Source organism: Balaenoptera ricei, chromosome 6, assembly GCF_028023285.1.
Source record: "Balaenoptera ricei isolate mBalRic1 chromosome 6, mBalRic1.hap2, whole genome shotgun sequence".
Lineage (NCBI taxonomy): Eukaryota > Metazoa > Chordata > Mammalia > Artiodactyla > Balaenopteridae > Balaenoptera > Balaenoptera ricei.
Genome location: NC_082644.1, coordinates 89,392,223 through 89,408,991, shown reverse-complemented (window position 1 = coordinate 89,408,991; position 16,769 = coordinate 89,392,223). Strand labels below are relative to the sequence as shown.

Genomic DNA, 16,769 nt, shown 5'->3' with positions numbered 1-16,769 from the left:
GTGGTTGGGAATCTGCCTGCCAATGCAGGGGACACAGGCTTGAGCCCGGGTCCGGGAGGATCCCACATGCCACGGAGCAACTAGGCCCATGCGCCACAACTACTGAGCCTGTGCTCTAGAGCCCGCGAGCCACAACTACTGAGCCCATGTGCCACAACTACTGAAGCCCGCACGACTAGAGCCCCCGCTTGTCGCAACTAGAGAAAGCCCGCGTGCAGCAACAAAGACCCAATGCAGCCAAAAATAAAATAAAAATTAAAAAAAAAAAAAAATCATGCATCAAACAGTTTTAGCCTTGTGGCCCTGTCAGTTATAACCTTCCATATCTATGGGAGTGAGGGCAATGAAGTCATCTGGCTACTTCCTGCTGAACAGGGGCAATGTTAAAATTGAGGAGGATTAGAGGAGAGAAAGTTCTGGACTTTCACTTTAAAGAATTCTCTTGTCCCAAAAGATGCTCTAGAATCCTGCAAGATATGCAGAGAGGCTTTTTCTTTTTTCTTTCTGGCTTGACATCACCTCTTCTTGTAATAGCACCTTGAGGCCATAAGGTTGCAGTTGGCAATCAGGTTCTCAGTAGTACAGAAATGTGTCTGAAACCATGTTCAGAATAGCCATCCAGCTCATTTTGGATACCTGAACCAGTTACTCTACTTTGATTTTTTTTTTTTTTTAATTTATTTATTTATTTATGGCTGTGTTGGGTCCTCGTTTCTGTGCGAGGGCTTTCTCCAGTTGCGGCAAGCGGGGGCCACTCTTCATCGCGGTGCGCGGGCCTCTCACCATCGCGGCCTCTCCCGCTGCGGAGCACAGGCTCCAGACGCGCAGGCTCAGCAGCTGTGGCTCACGGGCCTAGTTGCTCCGCGGCACGTGGGATCCTCCCAGACCAGGGCTCGAACCCGTGTCCCCTGCATTGGCAGGCAGACTCCCAACCACTGCGCCAACAGGGAAGCCCCTCTACTTTGATTTTTAAATGTATTCTTTTTCTTACTGGTTAAAGCAGATGTACAATGCATGTCTCTGACAGGTCACAAACAGGCTGCTCTAATCTAAGTTAAATCATGTACAAGCCAGAATAACTTCGCCATACCTCAATATGTGAAAATTTCTTCTATAATTTCCCCTTTTTGTTTGCAAATGTTTCAATAGAAAGCACTGATGATCAAAATATTTGTCGCTTGATGCCAGGGTGGTTGCTGCCAGCCCTAGGTCCACCATGCCCCCTCAGTGCTAGGCCTACTGTGTGTGTGTGTGTGTGTGTGTGTGTGTGTGTATGCCTAGTTATCCACATTGGAGGAAAACTAATCAAACATAGTGAACAAGCTCAGACGTATGCTAACGAAGAAACATTTTATAGGCTCTACGCTTTATCAGTTACACCAAATTGTCATTCAAACATTGTATATGTGCTTTTAGCAGTATACTCAAAGCAAGCAGTGATACATGTCATGAATAGTTATACTCTTGACAACAACTTCACTAAAGAATTTTCTTTCCATCCTGAACAATGGAGTTAAAAGTACGGTTAGAAGTAAAACAATAACTTTCCATTTTGATAGAAGACAAACATTTGGTAAACAGTTTAATTAAATTAGTTGGATGGGACTTCCCTGGTGGTCCAGTGGTTAAGAATCCACCTTCCAATGCAGGGGATGAGGTTTCGATCCCTGGTCGGGGAACTAAGATCCCACCTGCTGTGGGGCAACTAAGCCCACGCGCTGCAACTACTGAACCCGCGCGCCACAACTAGAGAGAAGCCTGCACGCCAAAACCAGAGAGAAGCCCGCATGCCGCAACGAAGAGCCCATGCACCACAACAAAAAGATCCCGCATGCCACACTAAGACCCAATGCAGCCAAAAATAAGTAAATAAATAAATAAATATTTTTAAAATAATAATAAATAAATTAGTTGGATGGTTCTTACAGGCCTGGTCCAGATTTTTGGGTCAGCTGCCTACCACTACTGTTACCTTCTTCTCATTCTGGTATGGGTGTCATTTGTGGTCAGCAGTCTTTTCTATAGACAGTCCAACGCAGAGGCCCTTCTTAAGCGGAAAACATGAAGAGTCAATTTCCTTCAGGGACTTTCCTGGTGGTCCAGTGGCTAAGACTCCGTGCTACCAATGCAGGGGGCCCGGGTTTGATCCCTGGTCAGGGAAGTAGATCCCACATGCTGCAACTAAGAGTTCACATGCCGCAACTAAAGATCCTGCATGCCACAATTAAAAGATCCCACATGCCACAACTAAAAGATCCCCCATGCTGCAACTAAAGATTCCGCATGCTGCAACTAAAAGATCCTGCATGTCTCAATTAAAAGATCCCACAGGCCGCAACTAAAAGATCCCACATGCCGCAACTATAAGATCCCGCATGCCGCCACTAAAGATACCGCACGCCACAACTAAAGATCCTGCATGCTGCAACGAAGATCCCACATGCCACAACCAAGACCCAGTGCAGCCAAATAAATAAATAAATAAAAGAGTCAATTTCTTTCAATTTTGCTGCACATACGCTAGTTAAAGAGTACCTGATAAGGGTCCTTTTGTCTAATTTGGAGACAGTCCTTTAAATGATGTCTTTTCCAGGGTGCATAATGTCCTAGTTGCAAGTCACAGGGCATCTGATCTTCATCCAAAGATAGATTATTGTGACTGGCTTTAGAAACAAGCTTAGAACATTATTTTAATAATTCAATTAAACTTTACAATAATGTAACATAGTAACAAGGAGCCATCTTGGATGTAGAGAATAAACACAAAACCTCAAATACAAAACTTCAATATCCAAAGGTATACTATTGAAACATAATTTTTCTCTCTAAATTATCCTCATTTCTACTAAATCTAGCCAAATTAACACATTACTGACCAGGGGATTGTTGCAGAAACTAACGCCCATGGCTGGCAATTTGTTATGTAAGTGAATATTGAAACACCCGCGTCTGAGTAAATATCAGCAACTTTTTTTGCACTTAATGTATTTATTTGAAACTTTGTATACGTCTTACTAAAGCATTCTAATATTTCGTTAGAGTGTGATAGGCAGCATAGCAGGCACCACTGTGCAGGGGAACAGAACATTTATTACAAATATACCATGTTTCATTGCCCTTTCCCCTGGAAGAGCAGACTCTACACTTCCCGGCAGCATTTTTTTTTAGTCCTGTGGGCATTATTTCCTCTAGAATATGTTCTTTTGTTTTACCTGATAGTCGACATGGTGGATCCGTGCGGGGGGCTTGAAGGACCAGGTGTGGGACTACCACTACATTCACCAGAATGGTCAGTTATCCATTCTCTAACTACTGCTAACAAAAACTGCTTGTAAGTCATTTTATTCTGTGCAATAAGGCTACAATAAATTTTAAACGCATTGAATAAACCGCAATTACTCAAATAGAAACCCACTTTCTTAAACCATTTGCGAGTTTTCCGGAGGATACTGAAGTTTGCCAGATACTGATTGGATTGATCAACTCCTTTCATATATTTATTATACTCTTATATACAAGTGGGCTTAGTTATCTGATGGCCAGTCCTCCTGCATTCCTTTCCTGTAGATGCTATGGAGGTGTCTTGAATAGTTGTCACCATGCGGACTAGCCTCTTGTTTTTCCATATAAGAAGAATCACTTCTCCCTTCAGTAAGGATGTCATTTCTCCCCTCTGTAGATTTTTAGCTTTCTCCTTTAATTGGTTTAGTAGACCACGATTCTCTCTTATTTCAGATGTGAACACACTGTTGTAATAACTGTCTTGGTAAATATGGTGCCATGAACCAAGATAAGGTTGTAGGACCAACAATATTGTTTCTTGCAGTTTCTTTCCTTCACCCATGTAAATCTCAAGGCTGCATATATATCCAGTTTCACTTTCGCTAACCATCCTGACTAAAATTCCATATTTTGTAAGTTTTCCAGGATTACAGGTTTTGAATCTGAGTTGTCCTCTCCACCTTATCATTGCCTCATCAAGTGATAGCTCTTGTTTGGGTATATAGATCAATTGAAATTTTGGCAGAAAATAATCCAAAAGAGGTTTAACTTTTGAAATTCTGTCTGCAGGAAGTGGAGTTTCTGAGTTATCGTTAAAGTGAAGAAATGTTATTATTTGTTCAAACCTTCTTCTCGTCATAATCTTTGGAAAGATAGGTGTTTCAAGTAAGAGATCAGTTGACCAATGTTCTTCCCAGTGTGACTTTCTTTCTTTCCTTTTTTTTTTCAGAATTAAATTTTATTTCACTTTGATAGAAACCGTGAAAAAGATTTACATTTTCCCACGTTACAGCACAACATTTCAACGGAATATTTCTTGCCATAAATTAGATCTTGCTAATTTATGTAAGTGAAACAACAGTTTATATTCTTCAAGATAAAAGCAAAATGACTTAGTAAATGATTATTTAAAACTGTAAATCCAGACATAAACGTATGGCTTCATTATTAACATCCTATACTGCCCATACGAAATCATTTCCATCATCAAGTAGCACCCATTTATAAAGATGCATTCCTAACTGTGTTCTAGCCAGTTGGAATACAGCAGAAAAATTAACAGTTCAGAAATATCAGGTGTACATTTTTGCTACATATTAAACTGGGTGGTAACTACACCATATGTATTGAGTTCTGACTAACTTTTATTACCCATAAACTTGCTTTCAAATAATGTTAACCAATAATCTGAAAAATCTATTTAAAATCAAATAATTGCTACTTTTATGTTTGCACAGAAACTCTCTGACAACAGTGAAAATTTCAAATAAGTTCATTGGCAGAAAAAAGTAAAGCAAATTTTTTGAATGGACTGTTCATTTCCTACAGCAGTCGGTTTCAAACATATGTGCAAACTAAGTAAACTAAAACTCTATGCTACGAGGAGAATCATCTTAGAGCAAATCATCTTAGAAATTACAATTTGTAAGATCAGTCTTAAATATTTCAGAACATACTAGAATATGACCTAATTATTCTTTCAGTTAATTACAGAAAAATACAAACACAGAATTATTCTCGTTACCTGGACTGAAGATTCAAGTAACTCTGCCGGCCTAAACGGCAGACAAAGGTCCAGTTTAAGAAGTAGTGTAGAAACTTTGAAGGGATGTCTGGTTTCTTTCTACAAGTATGAATACGTTTTCAATGCCGTCACGTCTGTGATTCAGAATGTCAAATTACAGCACGTATTGACAGCAGATGTCTATGGCAAGTAGGCAATATTTGGTCCGTTATGAAGGATATAAAAGAAGAAAGAACACATTTCTTTTCTAGAGAGGAAAAAAGAATATTAAGTAGAAATTATATTCAGGAAAGAAAAACCTGATCCCCAAAATAAAAGGGCCATTAATTGAAGACAGCAATATTACTCTTTATTGACACTTAGAAGCATTATCCCTATTATTAGGAATAATGTAATAACACCTTATTCTTATTATGTATTATAATCATTAAGTACGTATGAACACATATATAAAAATACACGGACTTCCCTGGTGGCACAGTGGTTAAGAATCTGCCTGCCAATGCAGGGGACATGGGTTCAAGCCCTGGTCCGGGAAGATCCCACATGCCATGGAGCAACTAAGCCCGTGCACCACAACTACTGAGCCTGCACTCTAGAGCCCGCGAGCCACAACTACTGAGCCCTCACACCACAGCTACTGAAATTCACACGCCTAGAGCCCAAGCTCCGCAACAAGCGAAGCCACCTCAATGAGAAGACCGCGCACCACAACAAAGAGTAGCCCCCGCTCACCGCAACTAGAGAAAGCCCGTGTGCAGCAATGAAGACCCAACGCAGCCAAAATTAAATAAATTAATTTTAAAAATGTATATACAGATACTGCATGGTGACTAAGCAATTGGGGAATAAGTCCAGAGTCTAAGTCACAGCATGCATAAACTGTTTATGTCTTAACTGCTCATTTATACCTGAACAAGTTTTCATTAAGCATACTAATAATTTTCAAGGGATGTAATAAAAAATCTGGTTGCAGTATTTTATTATTTTGCTGAATTACATTTGGGAGAAAGAAGCTAGCTGCTTCACCTATTTTAATACTAATATATTCTGGATCATGTTACACAAATACATACATAGAAACTTAAAAGATCATAAATTTTCCATGAGGAGATTTATTTAGCCTGTGTCGTTGGTGTGTATTTGTAAAACATTTTAACACTGCAAACATTCGAGGTTTCAAGATCGGACAAAGGAAAACGCTTATACTCTACAATGATGCTGGTGTGTACTTCTCCACAAGGCCTCTTAGTGACATCAATCAATAGGAGTTAGGAGTTTATCAATGAACTGCTTGATATCCATCATTTCCTGTTGACATGAACTGTGTATCATGCCTCCACAGGTTTTGAAGGTTACATTGGCTGGATTTACCAATGTTTTTAGCCTTTCAGCAGTAAGAGAACCAAACATTAGGGGAACTAAAGGATCCAAATCTCCATGGCACTGAAGAATAGAAATGTCTCTATTCAAGCCACTGATAGGACCGCGTGGAAAGGAAGCCCACAGGGGCAGCCAGCAGCTGAGAGCAGTGACGCCGGCCAGCTTCTGCTGTGTGGTCAGTGCCGTGTACAGAGATAAAGCTCCTCCCTGAGAAAATCCTCCCAAAATAATTCTGTTAGAAGGAATGCCATTCTTCACCTCTTGCCTTATCAAAGCTTTTACACTTTCTGCTGCCTGTTTAATTCCAGTTTCATTTTCCTGTGAATCTGGTGAAAGACCAATAATGTCAAACCAAGAAGGCATGGCCATGTTCATATTTAACGTTACAGGCATAACCGGTGCATGCGGGCAGATGTATTTGATGTGGGCGCTTCTGATACCTGCCAAGTCTTCTGCCCACCCATGCCCTGTATCTCCCAATCCATGAAGGAATATCACCGCGGCGGTGGCCTTCCGGACGGCGGGCACAATGGCGGGCAGCGGGGCCGACATGTTATTGAGGCACATACACCGGCTCGACCGACCGCGCATCGTAAGTGGAAGGCGGAGCGGGCGCCGGGCTGCAGCCAAGGGGTGCGAGCGCCAAGTCCGGCCCGCCCACAGGGGCGCCCAGTGTGACTTTCTTATTTGTGCAATCAAAATTATTAATCCAAGAAACATCATGTTACTACTGGTTACATCACTCCACTTTAAAGCCTTATCCTAATTTTTATATGACTTTTCATTCTGTTGATGATACAAGTCTGTTTGAAAAGTGACCAACTCGAAAAAGTCGTTACCAAAAATTAATGCTGTTATTTCACTAACACTTTGCGGGTTATTACATTCAATAGTTACACCTGACACACCTGTAAAGTCTTCTAATTTCTGTCAAATGCTGTCTTCAATCCACTCTTCTGTAGAAGCAAAGGAGCATTCTCCACCACTGTGAGTTTCATTTTCACTTTCTGTATCAGAATCAATCACTAAGGTTTTTTGTCTTTTTGTTGGTCTAACATTCACATCGTCTGAATCAGAACTATATTCTGAAGAACTATCACTTTCCAGGATACTAGTATATATGTCGCTCAGACAATCAGAGAAAATATCTGCATAAAATTCATCAAAAAATTCTTCTTCACCCAAAATCTCGTGATGCATCATTTTTGAAAATTTTACAGTAATAAGCTTGCGTTTATAATATACACAAGGTTGGAACAAAAACCTAGTGGAGCAAAATGTGAACGATAACAACAATCATAAGTTGTATAATGAACCCTTGATCAATTTTATTTTTATTTTTTTTAATTAATTTATTTATTTATTTATTTATTTGGCTGTGTTGGGTCTTCGTTGCTGTGCACAGGCTTTCTCTAGTTGCAGCGAGTGGGAGCTACTCTTCATTGCAGTGCACAGGCTTCTCACTGCAGTGGCTTCTCTTGTTGTGGAGCACAGGCTCTAGGCGCACGGGCTTCAGTATTTGTGGCACGCAGGCTCAGGAGCTGTGGCACGTGGGCTCAGTAATTGTGGCTCGCAGGCTCTAGAGCGCAGGCTCAGTAGTTGCGGTGCACAGGCTTACTTGTTCCGCAGCATGTGGGATCTTCCTGGACCAGGGCTCAAACCTGTGTCCCCTGCATTGGCAGGCAGATTCTTAGCCACTGCACCACCAGGGAAGTCCCAACCCTTGATCAATTTTAAGCTTTAACAACTTCACACGGTGATATTAATTGTATCACTCCCTAAAAACATATTGATAAGTCTCCGGTCAATAACATTCGGGTAACAAAAGATGTATTAATACATCTCCAGTCAATAATGTGTTAAAGGGACTTCCCTCGTGGTCCAGTGGTTAAGACTCCACGCTCCCAATGCAGGGGGCCCAGGTTCAATCCCTGGTCAGGGAACTAGATCCCGCATGCTGCAACTAAGAGTCCACATGCTGCAACTAAAAAGATCTCGCATGCCGCAACTAAAAGATCCCACGCGCCTCAACTAAAGACCGCACATGCAGCAACGAAGATTCTGCGTGCCGCAACTAAGACCCAGCACAGAGCCAAATAAATAAATAAATAAATATATATATTTAAGTATCTTATAAAAAATAATAATAACGTGTTAAGACTAATTTGTTCAAAATAAGCCTGGTTTCCATAAACTTGGCCTGATTATTTGCATAAGTGTAATTGCTCATATAGGCTCTCTTAAACTGGCTGCACTGGAACTTTTCATTAGGAATCCCAGATCAAACTTTTAAAAGGCCCCTCAAGGCTAGGAAAGCCATGCTAATGGCTTGCCTTCAGATTCTGCCTGTGATATCTATAGATTTGGGTAAATTCCTCTCTTCTCCAGGTCTCCAGAATATCTTGAGATTCCTGCACCTGACAGGAGGTGATTTTCCTCATTCATCTGACAAGACTTCTGGGAACCCAAGAGTTTCCAAGCTCTGGAGGGATCAGATAGAAAGCAAAGATAAATGCTTCAATTCTACTTACAAGGGTATAATTTACCAAGTTGTTATAAATCATAATTAGCTTAAGGGGAAAGGTTTCTTTACATCTGAAAAACACAGATTAAAAGCCAGTAATATTTCAGATAAAAACCAAAAAATTACAACCATATTCATCAGTTCACTCAGCCTATGTAACTAATCCTTTTGCTAACAGTTTATGAAACCATCAGGGTTTCCATTAGAATTGTAATTTCTACCCAATTCAGCAGTATGATCTGAAAGTTATCAGAAAGCTGTACTTGTCAAAAAGTCCTTTCTATGATTCGTCTTAAAGATGAAGCAGTTTTGCAAAGCATCAGAGTGAAATAATAACTATGAATGACAAAAAACATAAAGGTGACGGTTAAAGATCTGATTACAATGCAGTTGACAAAGAAGCTTAACTGAGTGTTATGACGTACATTTTAAGATAATAACTAGAATTATGACTGATAACAATACCAGGATACATCCAAATTTTAGGAACTTCATCTAATTTCTAGAACATTTATTTTAATAAGATTTACTCATACAATATAACGTAAAAAGGTTTATCACCACTCACCTGACAATGTTTCCAATGTAATTTAACATACAAAATAATTCAAATTAATTTAAAATTTCTCTCTGAGATAACTCAGGGGCCCATTGAAACATCCCAAAGTTAGTTAGAGGCTAAAAGAACTTCATTTAGAATTTGATCCTTGGGAAGTTTGTCAAAAATATCAAAAAGTTTTAAAACACCTGGTCAAATAGGATCATAAGTCACTATGAAACAACACTTATTTTAACAAAAGTAACAATAAAAGATTTCAGAGTCAAATAAAGAACATTACAATAGATCACTAAAGATCACTTAAAAAGTGAAGAAACTTAGTTTGTTATCAAAAGCAGCTCAACATTCCAGGAAAAACTATTCTCTTGACAGAGAGTAAACCAAAATCCAGCCTTGTACCAGCTCACTTTTAATAACAAATTCATCTACTTAATTAAATTCAATCTAATCTTAGCCAGTTTTGACCACGCATAAAACTCTCTTCTCAAGGTTCCTTTCCCACAACCGTTCCATCACTTCCTATATCCGTATAAGTTTGTCCTCCTCTCTTTCCCCCTCATTTAGAAATAACTAGCTTCAGGACAAAATTACTCTTTTCCCTTAACAAAAATATCTCCATTCTTCTCACCTTCTCTTACCGACAACATGTATCCTACTTTATTTACATACTGAAATGTTTCCCTTATTATTTCTAGTAGTTTTTAATTGCACATATATTACAATTTTTAACCCTTAAAATGAAAACCAAGAAGCAAGCAATTATGAACTGTTTGTCATACCAGTATTTCCTGACTGGCAAACTTAAGAACATATTCCATAACCTCTAAAAATATACATTTTTTTCCACAGCATAATTTTTCTTTGATGTGGTAAAAGATGTGTATCTAATAAACCCAAACATCTTTAGTTTTTCTCTCATAAGAAGACAAAAGTAGGCAAACTCAGACTTGTCTAGCAGTCTGTGTCCAGTGTTTTATCTTATTAAAAAATGATCTAGACCTTCAATGAATTCTCATCATTTAACTTTCTCTTACTAGGAGCATACTAAAAATCCCCCAGTTGTGTAAAATACACCCTAGGGAACAACTACAAGATGGAAAAGAGCTCTCATTTCCCATTTTCCTTTTAGACAAAGGCTTATAGCTATAAGTTGGCCATTCGGCCAGAATTCTTCCCAAAGGACTTTCAGATGGAATTAAAACGGCACCTCCCATGTTTAAAAGCAGACAAATGACGAAAGAACAACAACAAAGGAACCAACCCAAAATATATCAAAACGAAGGCCAACTAAACAAACAGGAACCTTTCAAAACTCAAAAGAGAACAAAAGGGAACGACTTCGCTGGGTTCCCTGGTCCCACTCAACCATGACTTCCACACCAACGGCGCCACAAATGCCTCCTAACAGGCTGGAAGATTCACAACCTTCCCCAAAAGTGTGGAACCAAGGGGCGGGGGGCGGGAGGCACTTCCCCAAATGGCCAAGGTGTGGCAACTCTTCCTCAAAGAAGGTTCAAGCTACAGGAGACCACGTCCTCTTCAAGGAGAGGGACGGGAGTAAGATGGGGCTCCAGCCGCTGGGACAGCCCCTCACTCTCTCCCCAGGAGGCAGCACTCCCACAGGCAAGGGCTCCAAGCCCAACCCAGGGCACCCCCCTCTGCTCGGACAGCGTTAGGTGGGAGGTCGAGAGCGGGATGCACACCACAGGGGCGCCGACGTGCCTCCTGGCTGGCTCAGCCAATTTTGTTACCAAAAATTCGGTCCTAATCCTGATGCCAAATGAGAATAACAAGGACAAGGTTTTGAGGATAAAGGAAAGAGAAATTTACTGATTGCCAGCAGATGAGAAGGGTAGCAGACTAATGTCCTGAAAACTACCGTCCTGCCTTCTGGGGAGAAAGCAGGTGTATTTAAAGGAAAGTCTTGGGGCTACGGTTAAGAGCAACAAGCAAACACGGCAAGAAGGCCCGCCCACGTTAATCAGGAACAATGAATGCACAGTAACAAGAATGTAAGTTTTAGTTCCCAGGAACAGAGGGAGAAGACAGTAAACATTTCGCTTAGAAACCATCCATAAGTTTTAGCCTTGTGGCCCTGTTACAGTTTGGAGGATGTTATTTATTAGCTTGTTAAAAGACATTATTATCCTGTATGCTACTGACTTGTGAAATACTATTATAAATGATAATTCCTGCAGTTAACCGGTGTTAAATAAATTACTGGCAAAGACAATCTCAGTCTCTGAGCATAATTTGCCCCCCAACAATGAGAATTTTAAGGACTGCAGAGGGGGAGAAGCTAAAGGGAGTGAAGATAAGAAAGGGCTGGAGGAGAACCGTGATGCCCCTAAAGAGGTGGAAGGAAACGGGCTCCACAGCCCAAGTAGAGGGATGCGCCTAAGACAAAAGGGAAGGGGAGAAACTTAAGGACAAGAGGTAGAATGAGGCATTAAGTTGACCGAGCTTGTCAGGGCCTAGATACATATTTGTTTATTTACCCAATTTACTGAGCCCAACTCCGTCCAGGCACTGGATTCCAGAAAGGCAGCAGCCGGGCCCGGGCACCCCATATAACGCGAGCAGCCAGGGAAGGAGGCGAGCGTGAGGTGGGACCGAGCGAGCAGAAGCCGCCGCCGTCAGAGCTCAGTCACGGGGGTGCTAAATTAGCCCCGCGGATAATAAGCCCCTGGCAGCGCCCACGAGCCACGCGCGCTTTGAGCGGCGCCGGAAGTGGCGTCACCGAGCCGGGCGTCCCTTTCAACTAATGGCCGCGCGGTCCGCCGTCCGACGGTGACCCGAGCGGCACCTGGGGAAAAAAGGCGGGAGGCCCATAAGGCGCGAGAAGAGACCACCCATCCACATCATTACGCGAGTTACCAGAGCAGCGTAGTCGGGGACGGACGTCTGTTCCAGCTTCCCTTTCGCCGGTTAACCTAGCTCAGGGTCACCACGCCTTCAACCTGAGGACCGCCTCACGCCCGAAGGTGCCCCCAGTAAAGATGGCGGATAGGCACGGAGGAAAAGCCGGAAGAAGGCGGAGTGGGAGGAGCCGGCAGGGGGCGTGCCCTGGCTGCAGAGAGGTTCGGATGGGCGTAGCCAGCAGCCCCTACTAGGCTTTCCATCAAGGAGGCGCACACACCGCAGCCAGCCGGGTCCCTCCGTTGTCTCCTGGGGGCAGGTCACCACTGGCTCCGCCCCTGTCCGGAAACCTCCCTCTTGGAAGGTGTCACCTGAGTTTCCGAGATTTGACGGGAATTGGGCCGCCGACCTCCAGTCCCTCGGCAATGGAGAGCACCCAGGAGAAACCCGCGGAGTCTAGTTCCCCCGTACCCGGGTCCGAAGAGCCTGCCGACTTGGCCAGGGACCCCGACGTGTTGTCTCCCAAGGAGTCGGAAGGCTGCGCCCGGCCCCTGGAGACGGCCCCCAAGAAACTCTGTGGATATTTAAGTAAGTTTGGCGGCAAAGGGCCCATCCGGGGCTGGAAATCCCGCTGGTTCTTCTACGACGAGAGGAAATGCCACCTGTATTATTCGCGGACCGCGCAGGATGCAAATCCCTTGGACAGTATCGACCTCTCCAGTGCAGTCTTTGACTGCAAGGCGGACGCCGAGGAGGGGACTTTCGAAATCAAGACTCCCAGCCGGATTATTACCTTGAAGGTAAATGGAGCAGTTTTTTCCTTTTCAGCTGGGATGAGATCCCAGGGCACAGCAGGGCGCAGGTGGGTGGTCACAGTACACTTACGATCATCACCGACCCTGATCAGCCCAGTGAACCCTGGGTGCCCAGGGTTTTGTACTTTCCAAAGCACATTCACACCCACTTCCTCATTGGGTTCCCGCAACAAAACCCGGGATGATAGACCCATATTACGGATCAAGAAACTGAGTCACAAAGAGATGAAGTGACTGGTCCGAGGTCACACAACTAAAAAGTGGTATAGCCCACACTTGGAATCCCATAGCTTTTCTACTTCTCAGTACTGTGTCAAAACTTTTACTTTTAGGTGTGGCTAACAATGCTGTTACCTTAACTTTCTTACTTGGGGCTGAAGTATAGTCAAGATATGAGCTTTGCCATCCTCTCTCAAGGCCCGGATCCTGAATTACTTTTCTTGATGTTGTGGCCAAAGGGAGTGAATGCTGAGAAAACGTTGGCAGAGATTGGGAGATAAATACTTAGGTTTCACTGATCAACCTAGATTGTTCATTGATGCACGTCTAAATCTGTTTTCTCATCAGTAGGTTTTGTTTTATTATCATATTTAACTGAGAAAGCCTGAAGCAGTGCAAAGGCCATGTGCTTTGAAATCAGACAGGCTTGGATTCAAATTCTACATCAGCTACTTACTAGCTGTGTGACTCTGGGCAAGTTAACCTCTTAGTACCTAGATAGTTTGTGAGATTTATAACAGGATGTGTAAGCACCTGGCACATCACAGGCACCTACAAGTTCCTGAATTAATCTCAGTGCCTAGAATACAGCCTGGCACCTAGTGGGTCCTCAATAAATATTTGTTGAATGAACACACATAGTGATAGAACCGAGGTCAGAAAGTTCATGTCATGTCAAGAGGAAGTGCCCTAGAACTTAACTGGAAAGACAGGTGTGGGCTAAGAGTTCTAGAATTCACAATCATCAGAGGAGAGTGTGCCAGAAGACTGCCTCCTCCCTGGCCCCCTACCCTGTCTTCCCACACCTCCACCCCTACTTCCAGCCAACTGGGCATCTCTTGAGCCCCCTGGATATAGCCCACAGCTTTAGTTCCACTTTACTGTCTGGGCCAGGCTAGTGACCAGGCTGGGGGGTGGGGGGGATCAGCAAAAATAATGCAAATTAGAAATTCCAGGCCAGGAGGGCAGGCATTTTAGGGTTACATGGCTTATGGGTCATGTGTCTGCTCCCACACATTGAATGCTGTCTACAGGGTCGCTAATGTGCCTTTTACTATTCCATTGATCCGTGTGTGTGCCTGGCACTGTGCTAGGCACTGGGGTGTGGCGCAGAATCAGACCTGCCCCCTGGGGCTCAAACCACTTAAGGTCTTGTGAGAGACCGACAGGGAGACTGGCATGCGCAGTAAAATGTTCTGTAAGGACAGTATGATAAGTCTATTCCAGAAAGGTGCCGTGACAGGAAGGGTCTGTTCCACTGAGTAGGTGGGGCTCTCCAGAGAGGGCCTCATGGGCCAGAGTGGGGGTGGGGTGGGAAGGGGGCAACCACACCTTGACGCTTGAAAGAGAAAATCGGTTTTCTACAAGCAGACAGAGGGAGAAGGATATTCCAGGCCAAGAGAGCCGCATGAGTAAACATAGGAAAACATGGTACAGTCTGGAATGTCCAGGCAAATCCCAGGAGCCTTGGGTATAGAGGGGCCCACAAGATGGAGTGGAAGAGCAGAGGCCCAGGGGCAGGGCATTTGTGAGGCCAGGGAGCTTGGATTTTGTCTTATGGGCTGTGGGAAATTGTCAGAGCCTTAAGCAAGGAAGCACTGTGAGATTAGAATGTCGAGAAAGGTCAGTCTGGCTTTTGGGTAGAGAACAAGTTAGGAGAAGGCCAGGCTGTGTTTCGGGAGTCCATCAGGAAGTGGTCAGGAGAGAATGACGGCCGAGCTAGAGCTGTAGCAGTGGGGAGGGAGACAAATGGGGGTGACTAAGGATGTGAGGGAGGGGTCAAGGGTGGCTTGTGTAACTGGCTGACTGCCTGGTTGGGGCAGTCACTGACAGGAGGGAACCCAGGATGAGGAAACCACAGGGTATATAGTTATATGTCCCCCTCAGTAGACTCTTAAGTTCCAAGAGGATAGGGCCGTGTGTGTGGGCTCACCAGTGCCTTCCACAGTCCCTGACACGTATACCAGATGCTCAATATACACCTGTCCAATGAATTAATAAAATGGGCTGTTCGGGTATGGGCGGGAGCTTGTCAGCACAAGGTCATGGTGAAGCCCTGGGAGGGGCTGAGGTCTCTCAGGGAAAGTATATAGAAAGAGAAGAATGGTGGGCATCATTTTATCTGATTTGATACCTCCATGACAGGCCGAGGGCCTCTTTCAGGGAGCCCCCTAGCCTTGTGCACACCTCACCGTGGTCCTCTTGAGAAGGGGGCTTGCCCTGGTTGCCTGCTGATGTTCTCGCATGGCCTTGATTGTGGGCAGCTCTGTGAGGCTCACCATCCACTCCCAGCGAGCTGCCCAGCTTCTGCAGCCCAACCGATCCTAGGCTTTCTCTATGTAAGTCACGATCTCCTGGCTGTAAATTAAAACAAATCTCTGGTCTAGAAGTGGGAGACCCGGGTTCTGGGACCAGCTCTGCCACCACCTGCCTGGGCGACCTCAAAGCCTTAGTTTCTCCATCTATGGAAGGGGCTGATCACTCCCGCCCTGCCTCCCCAGTGGAGGATCCGGCAACATAATGGAAGTGAGAGTAGGTATGTGGACCATCCAGTGCTGGGAGACTAATGACCAGCATCAACCATACCTCATGTGGGCTGCCTGGAGGGTGCCACAATGTTGTGTGCATATGGCTTTCCAGTCCCCAATCACATCATCCCCAAAACAGGAGAGATTCTCCCCATTCCACAAAGTCAGCTAGGACACTGAGATGTCACACAGGGAGGTAATGATGCTACTAGGGCCCCAGCCAGGTCAGAATTTCAAAGCTCTCTCCCTCTCTCTTAACACCTCCAAATTCTTTTATCCAGTGAGCACATTTTGAGCACCTACTGCATGTCAGGAACTATGCTGGACACTTTACCTTCCTTACTTCATATCACCCTCATAACCACCCTGAAATGAGTGTTATCATCACCGTAGGACAGATGAGAAAACTGAGGCCCAGAAAGGTTAAGGAACCTCTGAGTGGGAGATCAGAGCCCGATTGTCTTCTGTTGCCAAGAAGCATGTGGTGTTTCAGAGGTGTCACCCGCAGTGACAATTTTTTTTTTTCTGGGAAGGAGAGAGTTGCCAAGCCTCCCATGACCTTCCCGCATCCTACACCCAGTGCCACCATGCGGGCACGGGGCCTTGCCAACTAACCCTTGTGCTTCTCAGGCCGCCACCAAGCAAGCGATGCTATACTGGCTGCAGCAGCTGCAGATGAAGCGCTGGGAGTTCCACAACAGCCCGCCTGCACCTCCCGCCGTCCCTGACGCTGCCCTGGCTGGGAATGGGCCCGCCCTGCGCCTCGAGCTAGGTACCCAACGGGCTTGCCTCCTGCCCACACACCCAGGGCTCTTGGTGACCAAGCCTTTACCCTCCTTTTGGGAGTGAGTGGGAG

General features: G+C 44.2%; 2 protein-coding genes and 1 long non-coding RNA gene across 7 annotated transcripts in view; 1 reads left to right on the top strand and 2 right to left on the bottom strand.

Annotated features, from left to right (window-relative positions):
• Positions 1-12,491, bottom strand: part of LOC132367210 (uncharacterized) — a 50,932-nt gene extending 38,441 nt beyond the window's left edge. Inside the window, exons 1-2 of one of the 2 annotated variants that reach the window (XR_009503725.1) lie at positions 12,370-12,491; positions 5,027-5,273 (exon numbers count right to left, since the gene is read on the bottom strand). This is a non-coding gene — a long non-coding RNA (uncharacterized LOC132367210). The remainder of the gene's footprint in view (positions 1-5,026; positions 5,274-12,369) is intronic. The other variant, XR_009503724.1, reaches the window with a different exon arrangement.
• Positions 5,990-7,164, bottom strand: LOC132367901 (acyl-protein thioesterase 1-like). Its single transcript, XM_059926508.1, has one exon. It carries the CDS (start codon positions 7,130-7,132, stop codon positions 6,284-6,286), a length of 849 nt encoding a protein of 282 aa, XP_059782491.1. The 5' UTR covers positions 7,133-7,164; the 3' UTR covers positions 5,990-6,283.
• TBC1D2 (TBC1 domain family member 2) overlaps positions 12,263-16,769 on the top strand; it is a 41,924-nt gene continuing 37,417 nt past the window's right edge. Inside the window, exons 1-2 of one of the 4 annotated variants that reach the window (XM_059925140.1) lie at positions 12,263-13,151; positions 16,544-16,685. In XM_059925140.1, coding sequence (XP_059781123.1) covers positions 12,777-13,151; positions 16,544-16,685 — 517 coding nt within the window. In that variant the 5' untranslated portion in view covers positions 12,263-12,776. The remainder of the gene's footprint in view (positions 13,152-16,543; positions 16,686-16,769) is intronic. The other 3 variants (XM_059925139.1, XM_059925142.1, XM_059925143.1) reach the window with 3 other exon arrangements.

Bases quoted from the DNA above. Each gene is read 5' to 3' on its own strand.
- LOC132367901 (XM_059926508.1), bottom strand. From the start codon at position 7,132: ATGATGTTTCTTGGATTAATAATTTTGATTGCACAAATAAGAAAGTCA.